We start from the raw sequence: 21,864 nt of genomic DNA, 5'->3' as shown, positions 1-21,864 counted from the left end.
CTAAAAAAGTCTCTCTCTCTCTATAGTTAGTCACTGAGCTTCAGACAAACCAGCATTCAACTGAAGCTTACAGAGTCAGCTGTGTGTTTTATAATGTATAATTTATTGAATTCAACAAGTAAGGCCACAGATTAGGGTATCTGATCATTACACAAGCAAGGTGAGTTAAACCACATTCCATGCTTGACAGTAAATTCTGGGCTGTGCTGGAAGTTAAAGACCCTGACTGAAGTACAGTACCAGTTTAAATAAGGAGGGAAGCTACCACATATTTAAGATTGGCCCAAATTTAGTTCTGCAAGCACTTTCTGTATTAGATCAGCAGAGGAAATAGATCAGTCCAACAACGAGTTGATCCAAGGGTGGAAAAGAATCAAGCTGATGGATGAAAGGTCAAGATGCCATTTTGTGCACTGCCACAGTGATGCTGTCATGCTTCTGGATCATGATGTTCCTGAAACAAACAGAAACCATTGTTCAAGACAGTTATAGCTACTACAGTCCTGAAGAGTTCTCACACTGCAGCTTATCTGCAGGTCACGAGCAGAAGTTTAGTATCTGCTGCATGCTGTCAGAGAGGAAGCACTGACTAGATCAGCATTTCTCAAATGCTGCCACCAGGGGCTTTTCTTCAGCCACAGCCTTTCCCACAGGGCTGCTGGCAGGGGTTGGGTCCTGCCCCCCTCTGGAGCCAGCCAGTATGAGTTCCCCACCTTCCCAGGGGCAGCAGACTCCATCCCCCTCGATGCCCTGGCCTCTGCTGCCTTCCTGGACCCCCACTGCCTCCCTATCCACAGCTTCATTTACCTTCCCCTCCCCCCCCCCCGCTTTGCCAGGGCTGAGTAAATCCATTGTGAAAAGCAATATTTGCATGTTTAATATCACTTTTCACTGCCTCCTAGTTAACAAGGCTGCTGTTGTGAAAAGTGATTATAAACATACAAATATTACTTTTCACAGATGCAGACTTACTAGCTAGCAAGTCTGAAAAGAAAATGCAGCCAAAAAAGCAAAAACAAAAACAAAAAAAACCCCAAGAACATGCAAAGCACATTTGTTTGTTTCTTTTCTGTTTAGGTCCAGTAAAGAACACAGACAACTGTACATGGTTTTTCACAGACTGAATAATAAAAATACCTACATACATAAATTACTATGATTTGGACATGTATACGTGCATATTTATTTGTTTTTCTTAAAGTTAATTAGGAATTTTAGGAAAAGGTGTCATAGCGGCCACCAGCAAGAGTTCATGGCCACACTGAGGCCACCAAAAAAATTGTTGCCAAGACCCCTGGACTAGATCCTGTGCACAGAGGACTAGGACTCCATTTTCCATCTCTGCCTACTCTGAAAAAGTTTGGGCTCAAATCTTCTCACCTAACTCCAACACCTCCACATACTCCAAAAGCTTGAAGTATGGGAGATTCCTAGGAATCAGGTCTCCCTTTTGTGAAAAGTTTTCAGGAGGATTAAAACAGGATCGTAAGGTCTATTTAGGTAGCCATTACAAACATGATGCAGGAATGACTAATAGGTAGCATTGTATCCTTATATCTGGCAGCAGCCTCTCTGCTTTTTAAAGCATGCAGTAGGTATAGAAATAAGGTTACATTCACCATTGCCTTAGGGCCCCAATTTTAATAAGTAATCCACATTCAAGCTCCAGAGAAAGGCAAGAATGGCCTTCCTAGAGTTGCTGCCATATGTGCCAGTGGGGGTGAAGCTTTCTAGCCTTATATCTGTCATTGTAACCAGGGACACATGAGCAGAACCACCTTGAAGTGAAAGAGGCTGTTCTAAAGATCTAATATTCCCAGAAGATCCTAATGATAGGATACAGGGCAAACCAAAAAGAAAAGGGAATGATAGACATACAACTCCAGATGCTCACCCATTATCTGACTCCAGACACACAACAGGAACATCAGTAGGATCTGAAGTGAGTTTGGCTGCCTGCTGGGCTAGAACTGAGATCACACCTGCATGTTCATCTGAAAGGGTTCCACGACCTATACAATACACAAGTCTTTATGTAAGCTGAAAAGCCCTCATTACTTTGCAGTAATTACATAACCAGCCAGCCCAAGAATTTAGTTGAACTGTGTGCCCTAATTTAACCCATTTGTCAGGTTATCCCAATAACTTGTAAAGCATTCAAAGGAGTTTTCCCTGCCAGCGTACACCACCATGTTATCTGTACCCTTCCCAGATAAATATGGTCATCACAACTGTGATTTTGGTGGATTTACATAGTCATATTTGCAGCATACCCTAACATTCAGTTTCCAATGCTGCCTTATTTCAGGCAAGCCCATTCTTTTAATTTTAACTCAAATAAGAGGCTAATCATTTTACCTATAAGCCCATCAACATACCTATGTCAACAGCAATCTTTACAATTACAATTCATTCTTGGGGTCCTCATTCCAAATGTTGAGCCACCTTTTAATTAAATGGCCAGTGATCAGATGATATTTGTTACCAAATCAGCAACAGCTGTGTCTTATACTTAGATTGTTGTGTGTGCTAGGACAAACTGGAACTTGGTCCATAGCACCAAGGAGCCCTAGCTACAGCAATACAAATAATTTCATTATTGAAACAAAGGCTAGTTGTTCCCCCTATACAGATTAGTTTTTTTTTTTTTTTTTTTAAATGAGTTAGTTGGCAACCACTGGTAAAGAGAGGCAGACAGACCATGTACACTTTGATATTTCAAGTATTGGGACAGGAGAAAGCAAGAATAAAACACAGGATTTTAAAGGAGTAAGAAATGGAGAGTTTTTAAACAGAAATTGCAGGGATATGCCCGACGCTGGCAGACAGCAGATTTATTTTTCTAGGGTGTATTTTAAAGCATGTACAATATTTCAACATTAAAACGTTCCTGGTACAACACAAAAGTGGAAAGGGGCCCATTTTCTGAAGCAAATCAGCTGCTTTGTTACTTACAGCCAAGGTTCAGGCCCTGTGAATCTGTGCACAGGACTCCAACGATTGAGGGATTCTTCATTCTAATAAAGACAAAACCTGAGATCAGCAATTTTTAAGTATTAGAGGGGAAAGAAACGAAGTCAAGACCGCAGTGTGAGCCTCACATAAATCTGAAACAGTTTAAGAAGTGCCATCTTTTCAGCCCAATAACAGGACAACAGCTCCCTTTGAAATGGTGTCAAAACAGTTCAGGGTGGAGGGAAAGCAGGAACTTTCATAATTGCAAAATGCATTTCATTATTTAGAAATGCTGGTTAATTTGATGACAGCTCAGTTAGGCAATGGGGTAAGCCTCACTGAGAATCCCCTGTTCAGAATGGGGGTTTGCTTCCATTGGAGCAAGAGAGCAGAAAAGCTCAAGGATTTTTGTCAACAGGAAATCCTGCTCCATGGAAGCAGGAGAGAGAAAAAAGAGAGATAAGGAAGAAGAGAGGGTTCTCAATTACCGGGGAGAAAAGAGCAACACTTGCCAGTCCCTTGAAAAATTCCTACCCTCTGTGCCCCATAAAATCATCACCCCCACTTCCTACCAACCAGAAATCATTCTCACCCCACCACTCCCTCTTCATACCTACCCACGTATGCCCATTGCAGATCCTTCCTATGCCAGTGCCCACTTACCCAACACATGCCCCCAATCCAAGTAACCCCAATGCTCCGCCCTCCCCACCCCAGCATCCACCCCACCCCTGGTGTCCCCAAACCACCCCCTGCCAACCCCCCCTCCCAGTACCAATCAGGTGTCCCCAGCCCTCCTCCGACAGTCCTCCTTCCCCTCGCCAGTGCCCCCGGCATCCCCAGGGTTCCCCCTACCAATGCCCCCCACCCCAGCGTTCCTCCTCCCCCCGCCAATACACCCCCCGCCCCCAGTGCTCCCCACGTTCCCCCTCCCTCCAGCCAGCGCCCCCCCGCCCCAGCGTTCCTCCTCCCCCCCAGTGAACCCCCCGCCCCCAGTGCTCCCCAGTTCCCCCTCCCTCCAGCCAGCGCCCCCCCGCCCCAGCGCTCCTCCTCCCCCCCAGTGAACCCCCCGCCCCCAGTGCTCCCCAGTTCCCCCTCCCTCCAGCCAGCGCCCCCCCGCCCCAGCGTTCCTCCTCCCCCCCAGTGAACCCCCCGCCCCCAGTGCTCCCCAGTTCCCCCTCCCTCCAGCCAGCGCCCCCCCGCCCCAGCGCTCCTCCTCCCCCCCAGTGAACCCCCCGCCCCCAGTGCTCCCCAGTTCCCCCTCCCTCCAGCCAGCGCCCCCCCACCCCAGCGCTCCTCCCCCCAGTGCTCCCCAGTTCCCCCTCCCTCCAGCCAGCGCCCCCTCACCCCAGCGCTCCTCCCCCCAGTGAGCCCCCCGCCCCTGGCACGTACGTGTCCTCCAGGTGCTGCTCCAGCGTCCCCTCCATGCTGCTCGGCTGCGCTGTCCCGGGGGGAGGGGGGTGTCTCGGTCTCTCCCTTTTCCGCCCGCCCTTCCTGCGCGGCCCCACCCCCGTGACCGACGCGAGTCGCGCTCCCGGACGGCGGCTCAGGAGGGTCAAATTTTCCAAGGCGAGCGGCGGCTCTGCAGGCGCGCGGCCGGCCGGCTCTCAGCGCCCCCTGGCGGGGCGCCCCGCCCACCCTCCGCTGGGCGCCGGGCTGCTCGAGCCCGCCTCGGGGCAGGGCTTCCTGCTGCGGCAGGCCAGCGGGGTGTGGCGCCCCGACCCCCGACTTTTCCACCCTCCTGTGCTCCTTTCACCGAATCCGAGACGATCAGGGGTGGAGGGGGCCTCAGGAGGTCACCTAGTCCCACCCCCTGCTCAAAGCAGGACCAGTCCCCAATCTTTGCCCCAGATCCCTAAATGGCCCCCTCGGGGATTGAACTCGCAACCCTGCCAATGCTCAAACCCCTGAGCTGTCCCTCCCATAACCCCAAGATCCACCTCCCTTAGAAACACCTCGCGTACAAAATCAGACCGCAAAATATAAAAGTCTCACAGCCACTAGTACTGAACGACGACGTTTTTTCTCATTTTTAACCCTACCACTGTCAAATACGTCGGCTGTACTTACATTTCCGTGTGACACCTGAGCTTGTTTTTTCACTTGTGAGCCTCGTTTGAAGCCCGAGTCCCACCACCCAAGCGTGTAACTTAGCTTCGCCGTGCCCCCGGTGGCATGGGGCCTCAGGCAACTGCCCTGCTTGCTGCCCCCTGCTGCCAGCCCTGCACTTGCAACCCCCCTAAACCTGTCCCATGACACCCCCCCCCCCCCAGGGGCTGCCACCCCCTCGGTTGAGAAACACTGATCTAGATGAGTTGAGTTCCTTCTGGAAGATTTAACTGGGAATTGGTCCTGCTTCGAGCAGGGGGTTGGACTAGATGACCTTCTGGGGTCCCTTCCAACCCTGATATTCTATGATTCTATGATTCTATGATCTCTGAGTGCCCCCAGGTGAGCCACTTCCCTAAGGTATCAGCTGTTGGTTACGGCGAGAGACAGGGCTTGATGAGTAGTCTGATTTGGAATGAAAAAAATCCCACGGCAGATGCCCAATCTAGGCCTGGCCCTGTTCCATTGCCTGCTCCTCCTCTAGGTCCCTGAGCTCATGTGTAAGATGGCAGGTGTTTAATACTTTAACACACTTGTTTTCAGTAAGCGATAGAATAGAGGAGCCCATCTACTGGGGTGTGACGCTCTTCACTCCCCCCCCGGAGGGCATTACACTTGCATCCAAATGGAGACCGCACTGACTGGAACCGCACACCTAGATCCGGTATGCAGAGGCCTTTCCAAACAAAATACCTGACCAGCAGCCGGCACAAGCATACGCATACTCGAGCTAAGCGCTGTGTAGAGACTGGGTTCCAGGTCGCATGGGAGTTCACGGCTCCTGAGGGCTGAAATCACAGCTACTCCAATCCAAGCCTCCCCAGCTGCCGGGAATGGAGGGCGGGGGGGAGTTCATAACTACGACGCTTCCAGCTTGTCCCAACAGGAGGCGCTGAGGTGACAGCTACCCTGCACCAAGCCGGAGTCTGTTACTTTGCACCTTGTGTTGTCATTTATACTGCTGGAAGTCAGGGGTAAAAGGCTCCCAGATCAGCATGGTCTTGTTTTCTGCCCACTGGTGTAAGCGATGACGCACGGTGCAGGACAGGGGTGGCCAGCCTGTCGCTCCGGAGCCACATGCGGCTCTTCAGAAGTTACTATGCGGCTCCTTGTCTAGGCACCGACGCTGGGGCTGGAGCGACAGGCGCCAACTTTCCCATGTGCCGGGGGGAGGGCCTCAATGGTCAACCCCTGGCTCTGCCACGGGCCCTGCCCCCACTCCACCCCTTCCCACCCCCTCCCCTGAGCCTGCCGTGCCCTCACTACTCCCCCCCCAGAGCCTCCTGCACGCCACAAAACAGCTGATCGGGAGGTGCGGGGAGGGAGGGGGCGGGGCTGCCAGTGGGTGGGAGGCGCTGGGAGGGGGGTGGGGGAGCTGATGGGGGGCTGCTGACGTATTCCTGTGGCTCTTTAGCAATGTACATTGGTAAATTCTGGCTCCTCAGGCTCAGGTTGGCCACCCCTGGAGCAGGACAATGGTGAGTCAGACCCAGAATCTATAGGCCTGGGATTTTTTCCTCCCTATTAAGCTGGACTCTGAAGCTGGTTTATTGCCCTATTGACGCAGGGCGGACGTGACGAATGGAAAGGAAGACGCCTTGCGTAAGAGACATTGGCGTAAATGCCTCCTTGGCTGCAGGGTGACGCGTTCAGGGCAGCGTGACGCTGGCTAGGTGGGAGTGCAGATTGGATCAAATCGCCATGAGTCGCCCCGTCCCCACAGCAAATGGAATTAGCAGCTGGAAATGAATGGAAAATTCATTACAGAGGTCGCTGTTGGAAATTACAGATGGAAATTTATTCAAGACCATTCAGCTGGTGCTGAAGCCTCTCATCTATTATAGGATTTCAGTTTCTGGGAGATGCAGATGAGACCCAAGAACATCCATTGTGACTCCCTTATTCCACAGGCATAGTCTGACTTCCATATCTGGGGGGGGGGGGGGGGGGGGGGGGGGCGAGGGAGCTCCTGCCAGGCCAATGGGGCCCTGCGTGAGGCAGGCAAATTCTGCCCCTGCCTGAGACTTGCAGGTTAGAATCATTGGTCAGGGCTTGCCCCACGTCCATATCTAAGCTGAGGGCCCAAGCCTGCAAGCTGTGGCAGATGCAGGCTCAGGGGTCTGCTCCATGGAAGAGTGATCGAGATCAGAGGCAAAGTGAACTGCGTTTGACCCACCTTTGGAGACCACTGGTTTAAATGGCATACCACTAACTGGCAAGGTGCTTCAGAAGCCAGAAGCTCAACGTCAAAAACTAGACCATTAAGGGATGGTCAGATCTAGGGCTTAGTCAAATCCTTCCACACTGGGGCAGCACCTTCTCATTTGGGCCATTGATTTTATTTAAAGGGATACTACCCAATTCCTAAAAGAAAAGGAGTACTTGTGGCACCTTAGAGACTAACCAATTTATTTGAGCATGAGCTTTCGTGATGAAGTGGATGAAGTGAGCTGTAGCTCACGAAAGCTCATGCTCAAATAAATTGGTTAGTCTCTAAGGTGCCACAAGTACTCCTTTTCTTTTTGCGAATACAGACTAACACGGCTGTTCCTCTGATACCCAATTCCTGTACACTACATTCCCCCCAACTCAGACTGGAATAGAAATGATATTCCAGCCTTCCCTTTCTGGCCAGCTCCAGTTGGTCGGTCCCAGCTTTCCTGTGTAATGATCTGAATTGAGTGTTGGGGGCTGCATATTAAATCAAATGGCACGTTAATTCTGGCACTTCAGCACTCTCGCCCTGATGAGAAAGTCGGAGGCAGCGAGAATAATGCCTCTCTTGATAGTCCCAATTGCCAGCAGCAAAATATCCCATCTGTCAGAGTGGCGCTGGCCCTCGCTGGCAGGCAGTGTCAATTACTTGGGGGAGATAAAAATTTATCACTCTGTGGACATGGAGATATGAAACAGAGCCAGACCTCCTCCATCATCCCAGGGAGCAGCGCATCCAGCCGCCCTGGGGCAATTCCCTCGCCCTCCTAAATCCTACACTGCTCACCCTACATTTGCAATTCACTCCAGGCACTCGTACTCCATGAACATCACGTACACATGCCTAATGCTGTACACTTTCCTCTACCAGCCTACCCAGAATCCTGAAGAAAGCCCCGCAGTGCAATTGTGTTCATTCCCCCAGGAAAGCATCATCTCTCTGCCGAGCAGCAGCAGATGTTGGGGGCCTAGCAGGGTAGCTTCCCATTGGCAGAGATCTCAGGGATAAGTCTGGGTATATTCGTAAAGTAACTTGTTTATTTACACCGAAGACAGCAGTCCTGGAACAGAGGTGGGCACACAGGCAATCCCTTATTTCTGAAATCTCAGCCCAGCCACCGCTGCCCAGTTAGCAGCAAGCAACTCTGCCCCATGAATTGATGCTCGTTGGCGAGTTTAAGGCAGAGAAGAACCTCGCTAGCTGTTCTAAGACTACCCTGAACACAATATTGAAAATTCCAGGACCAAACACTGCTCGCATGCTAAGGAAAAGAACATGTACAGTTCTTTGTAACGGGACACTCTGGTGATTATCACCATAACAACAGTTGTTGTGACTGTCTGGTCAGAGGGAAGTACAGACAGAGAAGGAGATCCTGCAGGCAAGTTGGGAGCTAAAGCTTATGGTCCATTGTTGTCGGCATTATCCAGGGGAAGTCTGACCTTGTGCATGTGTGTAGACTTTATTTGGAGCAGAGTTAGGGTGACCAGACAGCAAATGTGAAAAACTGGGACAGGTGTGGAGGGTAATAGGAGGCTATGTAAGAAAAAGATCCAAAAATCGGGACTGTCCCTATAAAATCAGAACATCTGGTCACCCTAAGCAGGGTGGGAAAGTCTTCTGCTCACACTACAGAGGCATCAGTTCACTGTTAGGTACTTTCTTTCATGTAAGTAAATAGCGCTGGGGTTGGCATCCCAAAGCCTCCACCTGAGAAGACCAGATCTAAGCAGTGGTGGCATACAGCCATCAGAAGACCTTCCGAAGCGTTCTCTTGCCCTGAAGGCTAATGACGATCTGAATTAATGCTCCCTCGATATCTATGCAAATGGGTGCACAGCCTCTGCCCGGCCATTTGCAGCTGATGTCTTCGATTGACGGTAACATTGGCAGAAAGATATTTTGCAATGATGGGTGTTTGTGAGGGGGAGGGAGGAATTCTGCACTTGATGCTTCCTGGGGGAAGAACTGGGCATTAGTCAGGTTGGGACTGAACTGGGGCCCCCGGCCATATTGGTCACTCGTTTACACAAAGGGCAGCGCGAGCTCAGAGAGGTTGTCCTGAGATAGCCGGTAAGCGGTAGGGGACTCCTGGCTGTAACCATGATGAAATAGCAGCAAATCCTCCCGTGCTAACACACAATCTGTTTGAGCATCTCTTTCGATACCCTTTAATATTTGCACATCAAGGTTGCTAAAGCCAAATTCAGTGAGGAGATGGTAAGCCCGAGACGTGACCCCTTGTGGCCATTTGAGCTACTCAGCTGCTCCTGTGAACCGCCTAGGATTGGAGATCCCACAGCATTATTTGTACGCAGCTGGGCCACTCTTCAGCTGGCATCAATGGCACAGCTCCGACTTCAGAGCTATGCCCATTCGTACCAGCTGAGCTGCATCCTCTTCTTCCTGCAATTTCAATGGGGGGGCGTCAACTCTTACACCGTGTTGCTATGTGCGGGTATGCAGCTGCCAAATTCCACCCCAGAGGTGGCTGCATTTCAGGGTTTAAAGCAATTCCTGACTATCTATGACGTCTGAAGGCACGCTGTAATCTAAGATGCCGTTATAGGTATTATAATGACCAATACACACACCCTGGAGCCCATGAGATATGAGCTTTGTTAGTAAGGAGGTGAACTTTCACTTACTGTAGGTGTGAAAATGCCTTCTGGAGCCGATAGGGTGACAAGATGTCCCGATTTTATAAGGATGGTCCTGATTTTGGGGTCTTTTTCTTATATAGGCTTCTATTATCCCCCATCCCCAGTCCCAATTTTTCACATTTGCTATCTGGTCACCCTAGGAGCCGATCCAAGGTCAAATTCAGCAGTCAGTCAAGAGGGACCCTCTGGAGGTAGAGTTGACCAGCCCCTTTCATTGTATGTTACACCCATAAAACTCTCTAGACTCACTGGGACTCAGACCCCTTATCCAGCTGTCATTACACCTCACAACTCTTCTAGACACCCCAGCTCTGAGTATGGCTCCCATGCCTGAAAACAGGATATATAGGAAGATACACATGTTGGCCAATGACATCAGCTCTTTAATTTGGAGAAACAAGTCCTGAGTCATTGTCTGGCCTGTGGTAGCTCCCAGAAGGGAGGGCCTGGAGCTGGGCGGCTGGAGGCGGTGAGAGCAGGGGTTGGTAGCTGTTCTCTTGGGGTATTTTGCAAGCCTGTATTTTCTGGTTCATTGGCAACCAACCATTCACAGCAAGTAGCTCTGCCTTTTAAGCTCACCAGAGGCTGGGCTTCATGGGGACAAATTCCAAGCTCCTCAGCCAGGCAAAACTCACATTTAAATCAAAAGGAGTTTGTTGGTGAGAGGACTGGGTAGAACCAGAGCACTGGGCTTTTACATGCTATCCGGTTCCTCTATTCTCGGAGTGAGAGTTGTGTTCACATTCTTGGCATTAAGTCGAGTTCATTTAAGGTGGGTATTGGAGTTTGCCAAGGGTGTGTCTTGTCCCCACTCCTGTTTGTGATTTTCATGGCCGGGATATCAAGGTGAAGCCGAGCTGTGGAGTGCATCTGGTACGGGGACTCGGAGGTGGCATCTCTGCTGTTTGCAGATGTTGTCCTTCTTGCTTCTTCGGACTGCGATCTCCGACGCACACTCGAACGTTTCGCTGCCGAGCGCGAAGCGTCAGGGATGAGTCAGCACCTCCACATCAGAGGTTATGGTCCTCTCCCGGAAGAAAGTGGACTGCTCGCTCCAGGTGAGGGGGGAGCAGCTGCTCTTAATGGAAGAGTTCAAGTATCTAGGGGTCTTGTTCAGGAGCAATGGCAAGTGAGAGCATGAGATCGACCGGCGGATGGGTGTGGCGGTGAGGCGGGTGCTGTACTGATCCGTGGTGGTGAGGCGGGAGCTGAGTTCATGGACAAAGCTCTCGGTTTACATGTCGATCTACGTCCCCATCCTCACCGATGGTCATGAACTTTGGATAACGACCTCAAGGATGAGATTGAAGTCTTTAAACCATGATTTGAGGACTTCAATAGCTCAGACATAGGTGAGAGGTTTATCGCAGGAGTGGGTGGGTGAGATTCTGTGGCCTGCATCATGCAGGAGGTCAGACTAGATGATCATAATGGTCCCTTCTGACCTTAATATCTATGAATCGCGGGTACAAACGAAGGAAAAGAGGTTTCTCCGCAGGGTGGCTGGCTTACTCTCTGAGACAGGGGGAGGAGCTTGGCTATTCAGAAGGGCCTCACAGTAGAGCCACTATTCCTCCGGATCGAGAGGAGGTGGTTTGGGCACCTGATAAGGGTGCTCACTGGGAGGCTTCCTTTGGAACTCTACCGGGCATGTCCCACTGGGCGGATGCCGTGAGGCCGACCCAGGACACTCTGCAGGGGTTATATCTCCTGGCTGGCCTGGGAACGCTGGGCAATCCCCCAGAAGGAGCTGGAACCTGTTGCAGAGGAAAGGGAGGTCTAGTCCTCCCTACTCTCAATGCTGCCACCCAGACCCTCACCAGGGAAAGCGGCGTAAAGGAAAACGACGACGAAGATGACGGAGGGAGGGTGAAAGCAAAACAAACAGCAAGGAGGAGAGGAAAAGAGAGCGGTTAGCGTCACTCCTAACGCTCCATAGAGAAAGTATGCACAGGCTGCAGAGGGCTGGAAAGAAACGGGGGGGCCTGACTCCCCTCTGGCTTATCCCAGTGTAAATCAGGCCTAAAGTCAACTGAGTGACACCAACAGCAAACAAAAACCTGGGTGCTCCGGTTCTACCCGGCCTTCACACACGCAAACGCCTTCTGATTTTAATGTGAGTTGTGCCTGGCTGAGGAGCTCGGAATTTGTCAAGGTTCTGCAGCCCGGATGGCCTGGCTCCCTAGCAGTCAGAGATGAGCAATTGGATAGGGGCATTTTCAGGAAAGCCTCATTGCTCAGGCTTAGAGGTAGCTCCAATCCAGACGCTTAGAAGTTGTGGGGAACACATGACCAGTGAGAGTTTGCCCCCCATCTCCATTTTCAATGGCTCCCGTGCCCAAGCCCCTCTGGCTTTATAACATTCACCTTCTGGTTTTCAGATCACCCAAGGCACAACGCCAGACAGAAGGGAAACAGAGCAAACTTCATTGGCACAGATGCAGCCCCAGAGAGAGATGATCTGTCGCAGCACAAAAGAGGCCCTGCCTGCCGCAAGCCTAAACAATGCACAGCCCACGAGTCGACCAAAGGATAGAGAGTCACTCCAGCGACGGTGCCTATTGATTTGGAAATGTCAGAATCAGAATGTTCACAAGGACAGGATTAAGGGGAGACTTTTAATTTACCCTCCTCCCCCAGGGGAAATCAGGGCGAGTGGCTGCTTCTGAAGTCACACAACAAGCAGGCCCCTCAGCAATTCAGTTTGCTGCCAAATTCATCAGGGTTCATGCTTGCAAATGATCCATACTCCTCCCTCCCTCCCTCTCTCTGGACATAGCTGTTTCAGACAGGCCGGCGATGACTACGTGCTGTGTCCCAGATGAAGATGTTAAATGGGAAGGTTGGTTTTCCATCCTTAGAAGTGTCCCTCTAAGGCCTGATCTTCACTTAGAAGTTTGCTGGCCTAGGCTACCTACATTGGGTAGGTGTGAGGAAAAAAAACCACCCACCTAACCAACAGAGCAATGCCAGCAAAAGCCCTAGGGTGGACACAGTATCAGGGCGTGAATCTACACTTTCAAGCCGTTGTAATGGAAGCTGCATGCCGGTCCTTTCAGTGCCCTGTAGCAGCGTCCTCCGGGGACGTTACAGCGCAGCAAGCTCGTGTCCTGTAAATTCACACCCTGGCTTGCAGCCCTGTTGCTTGCTCTGCAGACGAGCATAGTTACTCCGGCATCGCTGTGCCGGCAAACCCTTCCTTGTACGCACCAGACCTGAGGCCATGTCTACACTGGGCTAAAAAGGTGGGCTTTATAAAAAAGGTGTTCGCTACAATGTTTTAATTCAGACTTGTTTTATGCTATACGCTTCCGTCCGCGTAGCTACTGTTGTCCAAGGGAAACGTTCCTTCACTGACTGAAAACCCCCGTTCTATCGGTGTAGGCTGCATTACGGGGTTATGCCAGCAGCTACGGTGACCTTCCACCCCAATCACCGGCCTTCTCCACTGTGTCCCAGTGAGGGTGAGAATTCACACCAAGGGAGGGTGAGGAAGCGTTAGCACTCTCTGCCACCTTCCCAGGCAGGAGGGTGGGGGTTCCCCCCCCAGAGTGGCAGGAGAGCTCCAGGTTGCACTCTGGGCTCCAGAGATGCCACAAAGGCTGCTGAGGGGATGCTCCGGGTCAGCACATTGTTGGGCATGCCCCATTCGCAGTCAGCACCACCTAAGGATGGGCCTGGGATGAGCCGCCCCTCACACCCCCAGCCCAGGCACGAGGGAGGTTTTATTTGCTTTATACCCCAATTCCCTGGCTGCCAGTTTCATGTGCTAAATAGTATGGGGCAAACTGAACCGGAGGAGCCCATCAGTCAATTCAGCACAGGGAGAAAGAACTAATGGCTGGATGCTGAAGCCAGAAAAAATCCATCCGGAAATACGGCACAAATTTTTAACAGTCAGGGTGATTTACCCATTGGCACAAACTACCAAGGGAAGCAGTGGATTCTCCATCTTTTGAAGGCTTCAGATCAAGGCTGGATGTCTTTCTGGAAGAGATGTTTTAGCCCCATACAAGTGATTGGGCTCAGTGCTGGGGGCTCGGGGAATTGAAGGATCTGTGTTATGCAGGAGGTCCGATTAGGAAACTGAATGGCCTCTTCTGGCAAATAGTTCCCCCTGAAGATGGGGTGGCAAAGAGGAGGTTGCATCAACCCCAGATCATCATATTCCAGCGGCAAATTTTTGCTCGCTTGTTTCTATGTGGCTAAGCCTCATGACTAAATATTTCTGGCGGAAACAAAGAAGACGCTGTACCCTCAGGCAACAAAGACATACCTTTCGATTAGATCCCACGGCAGCTGAGGAGCACCAGACAGAAAAGAACCCTGGCAGTGCACTGATCAGAAACAACACCACAAACACAAAAACAATCACCTTCCGTTCCACAAGAAGAGAAGCCAGAGGGACCAGATGGCTCAGGGGATAGTGATTGGAATTGCAGCTTCTGGCTTATCTATTCATGGCCACCTCCAGCTGGTAGAGCACCAAAAATCTTAGCACAGCTGTTGGGGGACATTAAAGATCCCAGAGCCTTTTATGTGAGAGGAGAAGTCCCCATGTTTGTACAGCATCGAGCACAATAGGACCTCAGTCCTGATTGGTGTTTTTGGCTGATTGCACTCTAAACACCAACAACCCCCCATCCTCGCCAAATTATAACTGAAATGATTATATCCTGCTGCCCTAAAACCCCTTTGCAATTTCAATAGGAAACAGTATTTTTCTCCACTTCCTGTCCTAAACTGTTGTGCCATGTTGCTTTCATCCATCCTTTGTCTCGTTTGTCTATTTCCACTGTAAACTCTTTGCGGGCAGGGCCCTGTCTCTCACTGTGTGTTTGTACAACGCCTGGCACAATGGGCACCGATCACAGCTGAGGTCTTTAGCCCTATATATACAAACAACACACAAACCTTTTCTTTTCTCCTGGGAATGGCTTTATGAAGCCAGTCAGACAAGCATCTTACAGAGGAGAACCACGTGATTCCATCAGCAGTGGCCGGGACAACAGCTCCATACATTTATCAGCACGTTCTGTCAAAGGCCGGATAATGTCTCCAGCCAAGTGCTGCTGGGGTGGGCTGTGTGTGGGTTACAATCCTCCTGCTGCTGTAGATTTCCCCGAGGGCAGTTCAGGGGTCGTCTTTATTTCAAAGGCTCCATTTACAGTTGCGGAGGGTGAGGGTCAAGCTTTGCTTTCTCGTCTTCTGAACAGCCCCGGTAACTCTGCTACACTTTTCCTGTCGTGGTGCTGAATTCCAGGGGAGCAGTCGTGCATAACTGTGACACTATGTTTCTGTCAATCGCCCTGGAGAAAGTCCCTTCATCTGTCCTTGAGCCGGAATATCCTTTGTTTAAGAGCCTGAACGGTAATAGCAGCTGGAGAACAAGGAAGAGAGGCACTTGACGTGTGCTCTGAATTATCATTGTTCATCCCGTGGCACCAGCCTCTCCTTGATTTAAGAAGTCACAACTGGAGACCCAAACCTCTGTTCTTGTTTCTCAGCTATCAGTGATGCGTAGTCCAGGTAAAGGTCAATAGCTGGAGCACCTGGGCTTGCAATGCAGGTTAATCTTGTTGTTGAAATACTAGCATGGTGATGTGGGTTCAACTCCTTGCTCTGCCACAAACTCCCTGTGTGACCTTGTGCAAGTCACTGAATCAATCTGTGCTTCAGCTACCCCTTTGTGAAATGCCATATCCCATAACAATGTCAAGCTCATATATCCTACTCTTTCGCCACAGCACTGAAGGCACTTTATAAGTCTCATTATCCCTATTTTACAGCTGGGAAAACTGAGACACAGAAAGAGTAAGTGAGTTGCCCAAGGTCACCCCGCAGGCCGGTGGCAGGGCTAGGAGTAGAACACAGGCTCCCTGACTCCCAGGCCAGCGTGTGAACTATTGGACCTCACAAGACACTGTCCATTTTCTCTATTTAAATTGTATGCTCTCCAGGTCGGGGCTCATCTCCTAGTGTGTCTATACAGCGCCTAGCACACTAGGGCCTGGATTTCAGTTGTGGTCTCTGGTTGCAGCTACAACGTGCATCATAAAATTGTAATAGCGGGCCAGATCCTTAGCTGGTGTAAACAGGCAGAGATCCACAGAAGTCAATGAAGCTGTACCAATTTACACCAGCAGAGGATCTGGCCCCGTAAGAGAACCTAAAGAAAGTGGACACTTGTGGGGGTGTATATCAATGGGGTAGAGAGACCAGGACAGGGTATGGCTGGTTTCACAGCATTTCCTATTTCCATCTGCATCTCCTGATGCTGTGACAACTTGCAGACAACTCTCTGGAAGAAGCAGAGGGGAGTTTGTGCCCTCAGATGAAAAGGAAAAGGAAATTAGCCATGCCCAGTAAAGGCTAATAATCTCTAATGAAAGAACATTAGAGCAGCAGCAGCTGTGAAAATTGGCCTTAAATGGTGGCAAGTTATTTTGATTTGTGAGTTCTGCTGCACAGGTGACTTATCTCTGCAAGAAGCCCAACCTGGAGACGCTGCTCCCCCATTTATTGCATTGTTAAGTGGGCCCACCTTTCTCATTTCTTTATGCAGCAAGCCCAGAGGTGCTGGGGCTATGAACCGCCAAGCCTAGAGGCACCGGGGCTTAGCCCTGGCAAGCCCTGGAACAAATGAAGCACTGCCCGCAGCTCAAAGGCAGGAGTGGAGACTCCTTGCGGGTCTCTCTACACCTCGGAGGTTGCATGGAGCCTGGCAGGTGGGAGTGATGGGACGTTGTCACTCCAGTTGGAAAGCGTGTAGTAAAACCAGCCTCTTCAGTCCTCCCTTGGAGCAGCTGCAGGAAGATCAGGAGCGAGGGGAGGTGGACTCTCACATGGGATAATGGTAACGTCTTTCCTCCCCATCCTCATCTGTGCTGGCTGAAGCCTTAGGTCTTCTGGGAAGCCGAGCGTAAGGTAGAGCAGACCTGAGGCTGCGTGATTTACGCTGAAGGACTTGCGCGGTCCCTTGAACAGCTCTAGAATGAAGAAAAAGTCTACAAGCTACCTCAACTACCCCATCTCCATCCTGGCGCCGAACACGGGACCTGAAAAGGAGGCCCATTGTTCTCAGCAAGCAGGGAAGGGGGTCTTACTTGGAGTGACCATGATTAGTAATAGTATTTATTATTTGTGGTGCAGTAGCACCTAGCAGCCCCACCCATGGATCAGGGCCCCATTATGCAAGGCGCTGTACGAACAAAACAAAAAGGCAGTCCCTGCCCCAAAAAGCCTACAATCTAAGCGAGTCCTAAGCATCTCAGATCCAACTATTTCCTGGGGCTTTGAGTTCTGAGGATTTTAGCCCATCATGAAATATGCACTCTGACAATTGCTAAGCATGAAATGTTTTACCTCTACGAGGGATCAGGCTCCCCTCTGCCCACCAGGAACCTCTCAAAAAGCCTTACTGTAAGAAAGAGTCTGATTTATGGAGAGTACTAGGGAGAGCCTCAGAGATACAAAATAAGGCGTTTGCTGCAGTCATTTCAATAGATCTTGGCTTGTCGGAGGAGAAAATTAAAATGTTATTGATAGGGGAAGTTAAGGAATTTTTTAAAATGGTTTTGAGAAATGCCACCCGTCAGCAGAGCTGGTGCAGCTTTCACGCTGCTTTCCAACAGCAGACGTCGCAGAACTGACTCACTTTGTCTCATGCCGTCTCTAGGGCAAGAGATGCCTGCAAAAGGCTTGGAAAGTCCTGAGCCAGAGGAAGGGGAGTCAGGACTCCTGGGTTCTGTTTCCAGCTCTGGCACTGATTTGCTTAGGTGATCTTGGGCAAGTCACTTAAACCTCTCTGGGTGGGTCTGTGTAGCCGCTGGGAGATGTGATGCCGCGCTCGGGTAGAGGCACACGCTCGAGATAGCGCCTCAAAATGGCAGCGTGGCCGCCACAGCCTAAGCTACAGCTTGGGCTAGCCAGCTGAGTACAACCCCCTGGGTATGTACCGGACGGCTAGCCGGAGCTGCGGCCTGGGCTACCATGGCCATGTTGCTATTTTTAGGCACTAGCTGGAGCAGAGCTAGCCCGTGTAGGTCTACCGGCGCTGGGAATTACACCTCCCGCCTGCTATGCAGACTTACCCTTTGTGACTCAATTCCTTATGATTAAACTTACCTCCCTCTTTGGGGATTTCCGGTTTAAGTGCTGAGGGACCAGAGCCTCAGCTGGTGTCAACAGTGTAGGTCCATTGACTTCAGTGACGCTGCCAATATGTCCTTGATTTTCATGGCGCAATGCTGCTTTGAACCAGCTGAGAGTAAGGACTTTAATGTGACAGATGCTAGTTACATCACCGGAAGGCACTCGGATACCCCGGTAATGGATGCTGCCTAAGAAATGGAATAGACTGGAACTGAATGTGGGTAAAGCACTTTGAGATCCTCAGAAAGAAGGCTCTGTGGCACTCTTCCCCTTGCCTTCATTGGGAGTCAAACCAAGTGCTTAACCAATGCAAAAGAGGAGGAGGAGGAGCAGGGGAGATGCACATTTGTGTCTAATTTAATCATGTTTCCTTTCACATTGTCCACGTTTACTGTTTCAATCCAACAGCCTCCCAGGTTCCAGTGTTGCCACTTCTCATTTTATTGCAACTCTCACAATGTTTGATTGTTTTTTCTTTAAATCACCAGCTCCTGGAGCCCCGTGATTACATGAGAATCTCAGCTTCCCATTTGGGGTTGTTGGATTTTTTTAAATGAATGTTTCTCGCTCTTCTGGTTGTGGAGGAAAAAGCTGGAAAAACACGATTCCTAAAGGCCCCAAACACCAGAAAGCAATTAAAAAGAACCCAACGTTACTTTAAAAGACTCTCATGATTTTTTATGGGGGGGTGGGTCTTGACTCATGAGTTTTGAATGTTTAGGGTTGGCAAGCCCTCTTCTTCTCTCTAACAATTGTCGCTAGCTGGACCCAAGTGAGTATTTATTCCAATGGAAAAGAGAGGGCCTGAACCTAATCTTACTGACACTGATTTGAAATGATGCATCTCCATGGACCTCAGTGGGGAGCACAAGAAGCAGCAGGTCCGGGCTCTCCTTCACTCTGAGCATCCCTCCCCACCCGCTGAGAAAAGGCAATGCCTGACAATCAGCCTTTGGGGGAATGTCACCCCAGCTGGTCTCATATTTAGATGACGATGTGTTGAAATAGGTCACTGCATGAGCCAGGGAAAACATGTATGTGTCACTGAATGTAGAAGTGACAATCAGTGCAGCATGAGAGAGAGCCATGCTGCAAAGGGGAAGGGGCTGGGTGGGAAGAGGGTAGCACCGTAGAGCATGACCCGAAGTCCATGGGATTTCCCTGCCGCTCTAGAGGCACCTGGGAGGCCATGTTTCCATGAGCGCGCAAGACTGGTTTCTCCAGTGACACGTTGCCTTGGAAGCTTCCTGGCTTCAAAGCTGCTGAGTTTTCTGAGCAACTTGTCCCCCCATGTAGGTTTTCCATAGGATGCTGCACCTAGATCTGCTCTAGGAATTAGTTTGGGCGAAGTTCAATGGCCTGTGTTATATGGGTCAGCCTAGAGAGTCACCAAGGTCCTTTCCGGCCTTGGAATCTAGGACCAGAAAATAGCTGAAGGAAACAAGAGGAACAAAAAAAGACTGAAAAACCTCAATTGCATGATTCGGTTCAGGGCCCAGGTCTTCTCTGCCCCACAGGAATCCTTGAGGGGAGAAATCGGAGCGATTGATTCCAGGTCATTCCCTGGGCCAGGCCATTACTGCCTTGTTTTCTTTATGGCTGGAAGTAATTAGCTGGGGTCCACGTGAGTTAGACCTTATTGAAGCACTAGGACGAGTTAGAACAGCTGCCGCTTCAAAGGAAGGACTGAACTCCAGTGCAGAAAACTGCTAGGGTATTTTTAGACCGCAGACTAATTAAATATATAGACAATTCAGCATCTCGCTGATAGTCTCACAGAAAGGAGTTCTGCTCCCAGTGGAAAAATCCAGCCAAAACATAGAGAGTGAGCTGCAGTGATATTCAGTTTCACTTGCTTTGTCCATCCATCTGACTCTTAATTCCAACAGCCTTGGCCAAGTTCCTCCATCAGTATCAACTGAGTTATCCCGGGGAAGACTTGGGCTCAATAATTCAGATTCACTGGCCCACTCCACCTGCTTTGTGCTACTCCAACCAGGCCAAGCAGCCATAAACCTGGCTGAACTGGCCAGTTAAACTGGGATTACAGCAGTTTTGCAGCCAGAGCATACTGGTGAATCCGGCCCCATCGTTTTAATCTCCCTCGCAGAAAATAGCCTGACACATCAGGGCTAACTGTCAGCTTTTTGGGGCAAGAGGGCTGTCTTTCCAGCACCTAGCACAATGGGGCCTGCCTGGGGCATCTAGGCCCTATTTCAATATGAACAATAAATATTAAAGACAATGGGAGGCGGGTCCAAGTGAGGAGTGCAGGCAAGGGGTTAAAGGAGAAAGATGCTGTTGCATTAGAAAGGCCTTTACACAGTGAGAAGAGAGTGGAGTGGAGCGGAGATTGCAAAGGATTGTGGGTCCTCGGCTAGATTCCTATCTCACACTGCTGTAAATTAGGAGTCATTCTGTTGAACTCCGTAGGGTTGTTCTGGATTTACACCAATGTAAATGAGACTGGAATTTGCAGATGATACAAAACTATTCAAGATAGTTAAATCCAAAGCAGACTGCGAAGAGCTACAAAGGGATCTCACAAAACTGGGTGACTGGGCAACAAATTGGCAGATGAAATTCAGTGTTGATAAATGCAAAGCAATGCACATTGGAAAACATAATCCCAAGTATACCTATAAAATGATGGGGTCTAAATTAGCTGTTACCATTCAAGAAAGAGATCTCGGTGTCATTGTGGGTAGTTCTCTGAAAACATCCACTCAGTGTGCAGCGGCAGTGAAAAAAGTGACCAGAATGTTGGGAATCATCAAGAAAGGGATAGATAATAAGACAGAAAATATCATGTTGCCTCTATATAAATCCATGGTACGCCCACATCTTTAATATTGTGTGCAGATGTGGTCACCCCATCTCAAAAAAGATATATTAGATTTGGAAAAGGTTCAGAAAAGGGCAACAAAAATTATTGGGGGTGTGGAACAGCTTCCAAATGAGGAGAGATTAATAAGACTGGGACTTTTCATCTTGGAAAAGAGATGACTAAGGGGCAATGTTCCCTCTAATTTTTGACAGGGTGTGTGTGCAAAAAATTTCTTCTGTGCAATTATTGTGATTCTGTAAAAATTTTTGTGCGTGCAATGTTTTGCCGTGTGCGCGGGGCTTAGGATCTGTGTGCGCACGCACACTCGCATAGCTTAGAGGGAACGGTGCATATGATAGAGGTCTATAAAATCATGACTGGGGTGGAGAAAATAAATGAGAAGTGTTATTTACTCCCTCTCATAACACGAGAGCTAGGAGTCACCAAATGAAATTACTAGGTAGCAGGTTTAAAACAAATAAAAGGGAGTGTTTCGTCACACAACGCACAGTCAACCTGTGGAACTCCTTGCCAGAGGATGTTGTGGAGGCCAAGACCATAACAGAGTTCAAAAAAAGAACTAGATAAGTTCATGGAAGATAGGTCCATCAATGGCTATTAGCCAGAATGGGCAGGGATGGTGTCCCTAGCCCCTGTTTGATGATTGCCTGTTCTGTTCATTCCCTCTGAAGCAGCTGGCATTGGCTACTGTTGGAAGAGAGGATACTAGGCTGGGTCAGACCAAGGGTCCATCTACTATGGCCGTTCTCATGAATTTGCCCCTTCTGTCTTAATCATTGAGTTAATTAAGTAACACCAGGCCTAATAATGCAGCAGAGCAACAGGAAGCTTTAAAGGTACGCAGAGTTCCTGTGTGAATGGGATTCTATACACATGGGTGCTCGCTTTCAGGTGTGAGCCTGTTAAGCCTACGGTCAATA

General features: G+C 49.8%; 1 protein-coding gene across 1 annotated transcript; it reads right to left on the bottom strand.

Moving 5' to 3' along the window:
* Positions 1-82: 82 nt before the first annotated feature.
* LAMTOR5 (late endosomal/lysosomal adaptor, MAPK and MTOR activator 5) lies at positions 83-4,484 on the bottom strand. Its single transcript, XM_048826541.1, has 4 exons — positions 4,348-4,484; positions 2,956-3,017; positions 1,895-2,012; positions 83-454 (listed from the first exon to the last, which is right to left on the bottom strand). Exons 1-4 carry the CDS (start codon positions 4,380-4,382, stop codon positions 394-396), a joined length of 276 nt encoding a protein of 91 aa, XP_048682498.1. The 5' UTR covers positions 4,383-4,484; the 3' UTR covers positions 83-393.
* Between the last annotated feature and the right edge of the window lie 17,380 nt (positions 4,485-21,864).

The sequence above is a fragment of the Caretta caretta genome, chromosome 21 (assembly GCF_965140235.1).
Source record: "Caretta caretta isolate rCarCar2 chromosome 21, rCarCar1.hap1, whole genome shotgun sequence".
NCBI lineage: Eukaryota > Metazoa > Chordata > Testudines > Cheloniidae > Caretta > Caretta caretta.
This window is presented reverse-complemented; position numbering and strand designations above follow the sequence as displayed.

What these genes read in the sequence shown, in the direction of transcription:
- LAMTOR5 (XM_048826541.1), bottom strand. Translation starts at nt 4,382, where the DNA reads ATGGAGGGGACGCTGGAGCAGCACCTGGAGGACAC. An exon ending in ACAGGGCCTGAACCTTGGCT is followed by an intron (nt 2,013 to 2,955) that starts GTAAGTAACAAA and finishes TGTATTGTATAG; the next exon opens with GTCGTGGAACCCTTTCAGAT. An exon ending in TGTCTGGAGTCAGATAATGG is followed by an intron (nt 455 to 1,894) that starts GTGAGCATCTGG and finishes TGTTTGTTTCAG; the next exon opens with GAACATCATGATCCAGAAGC.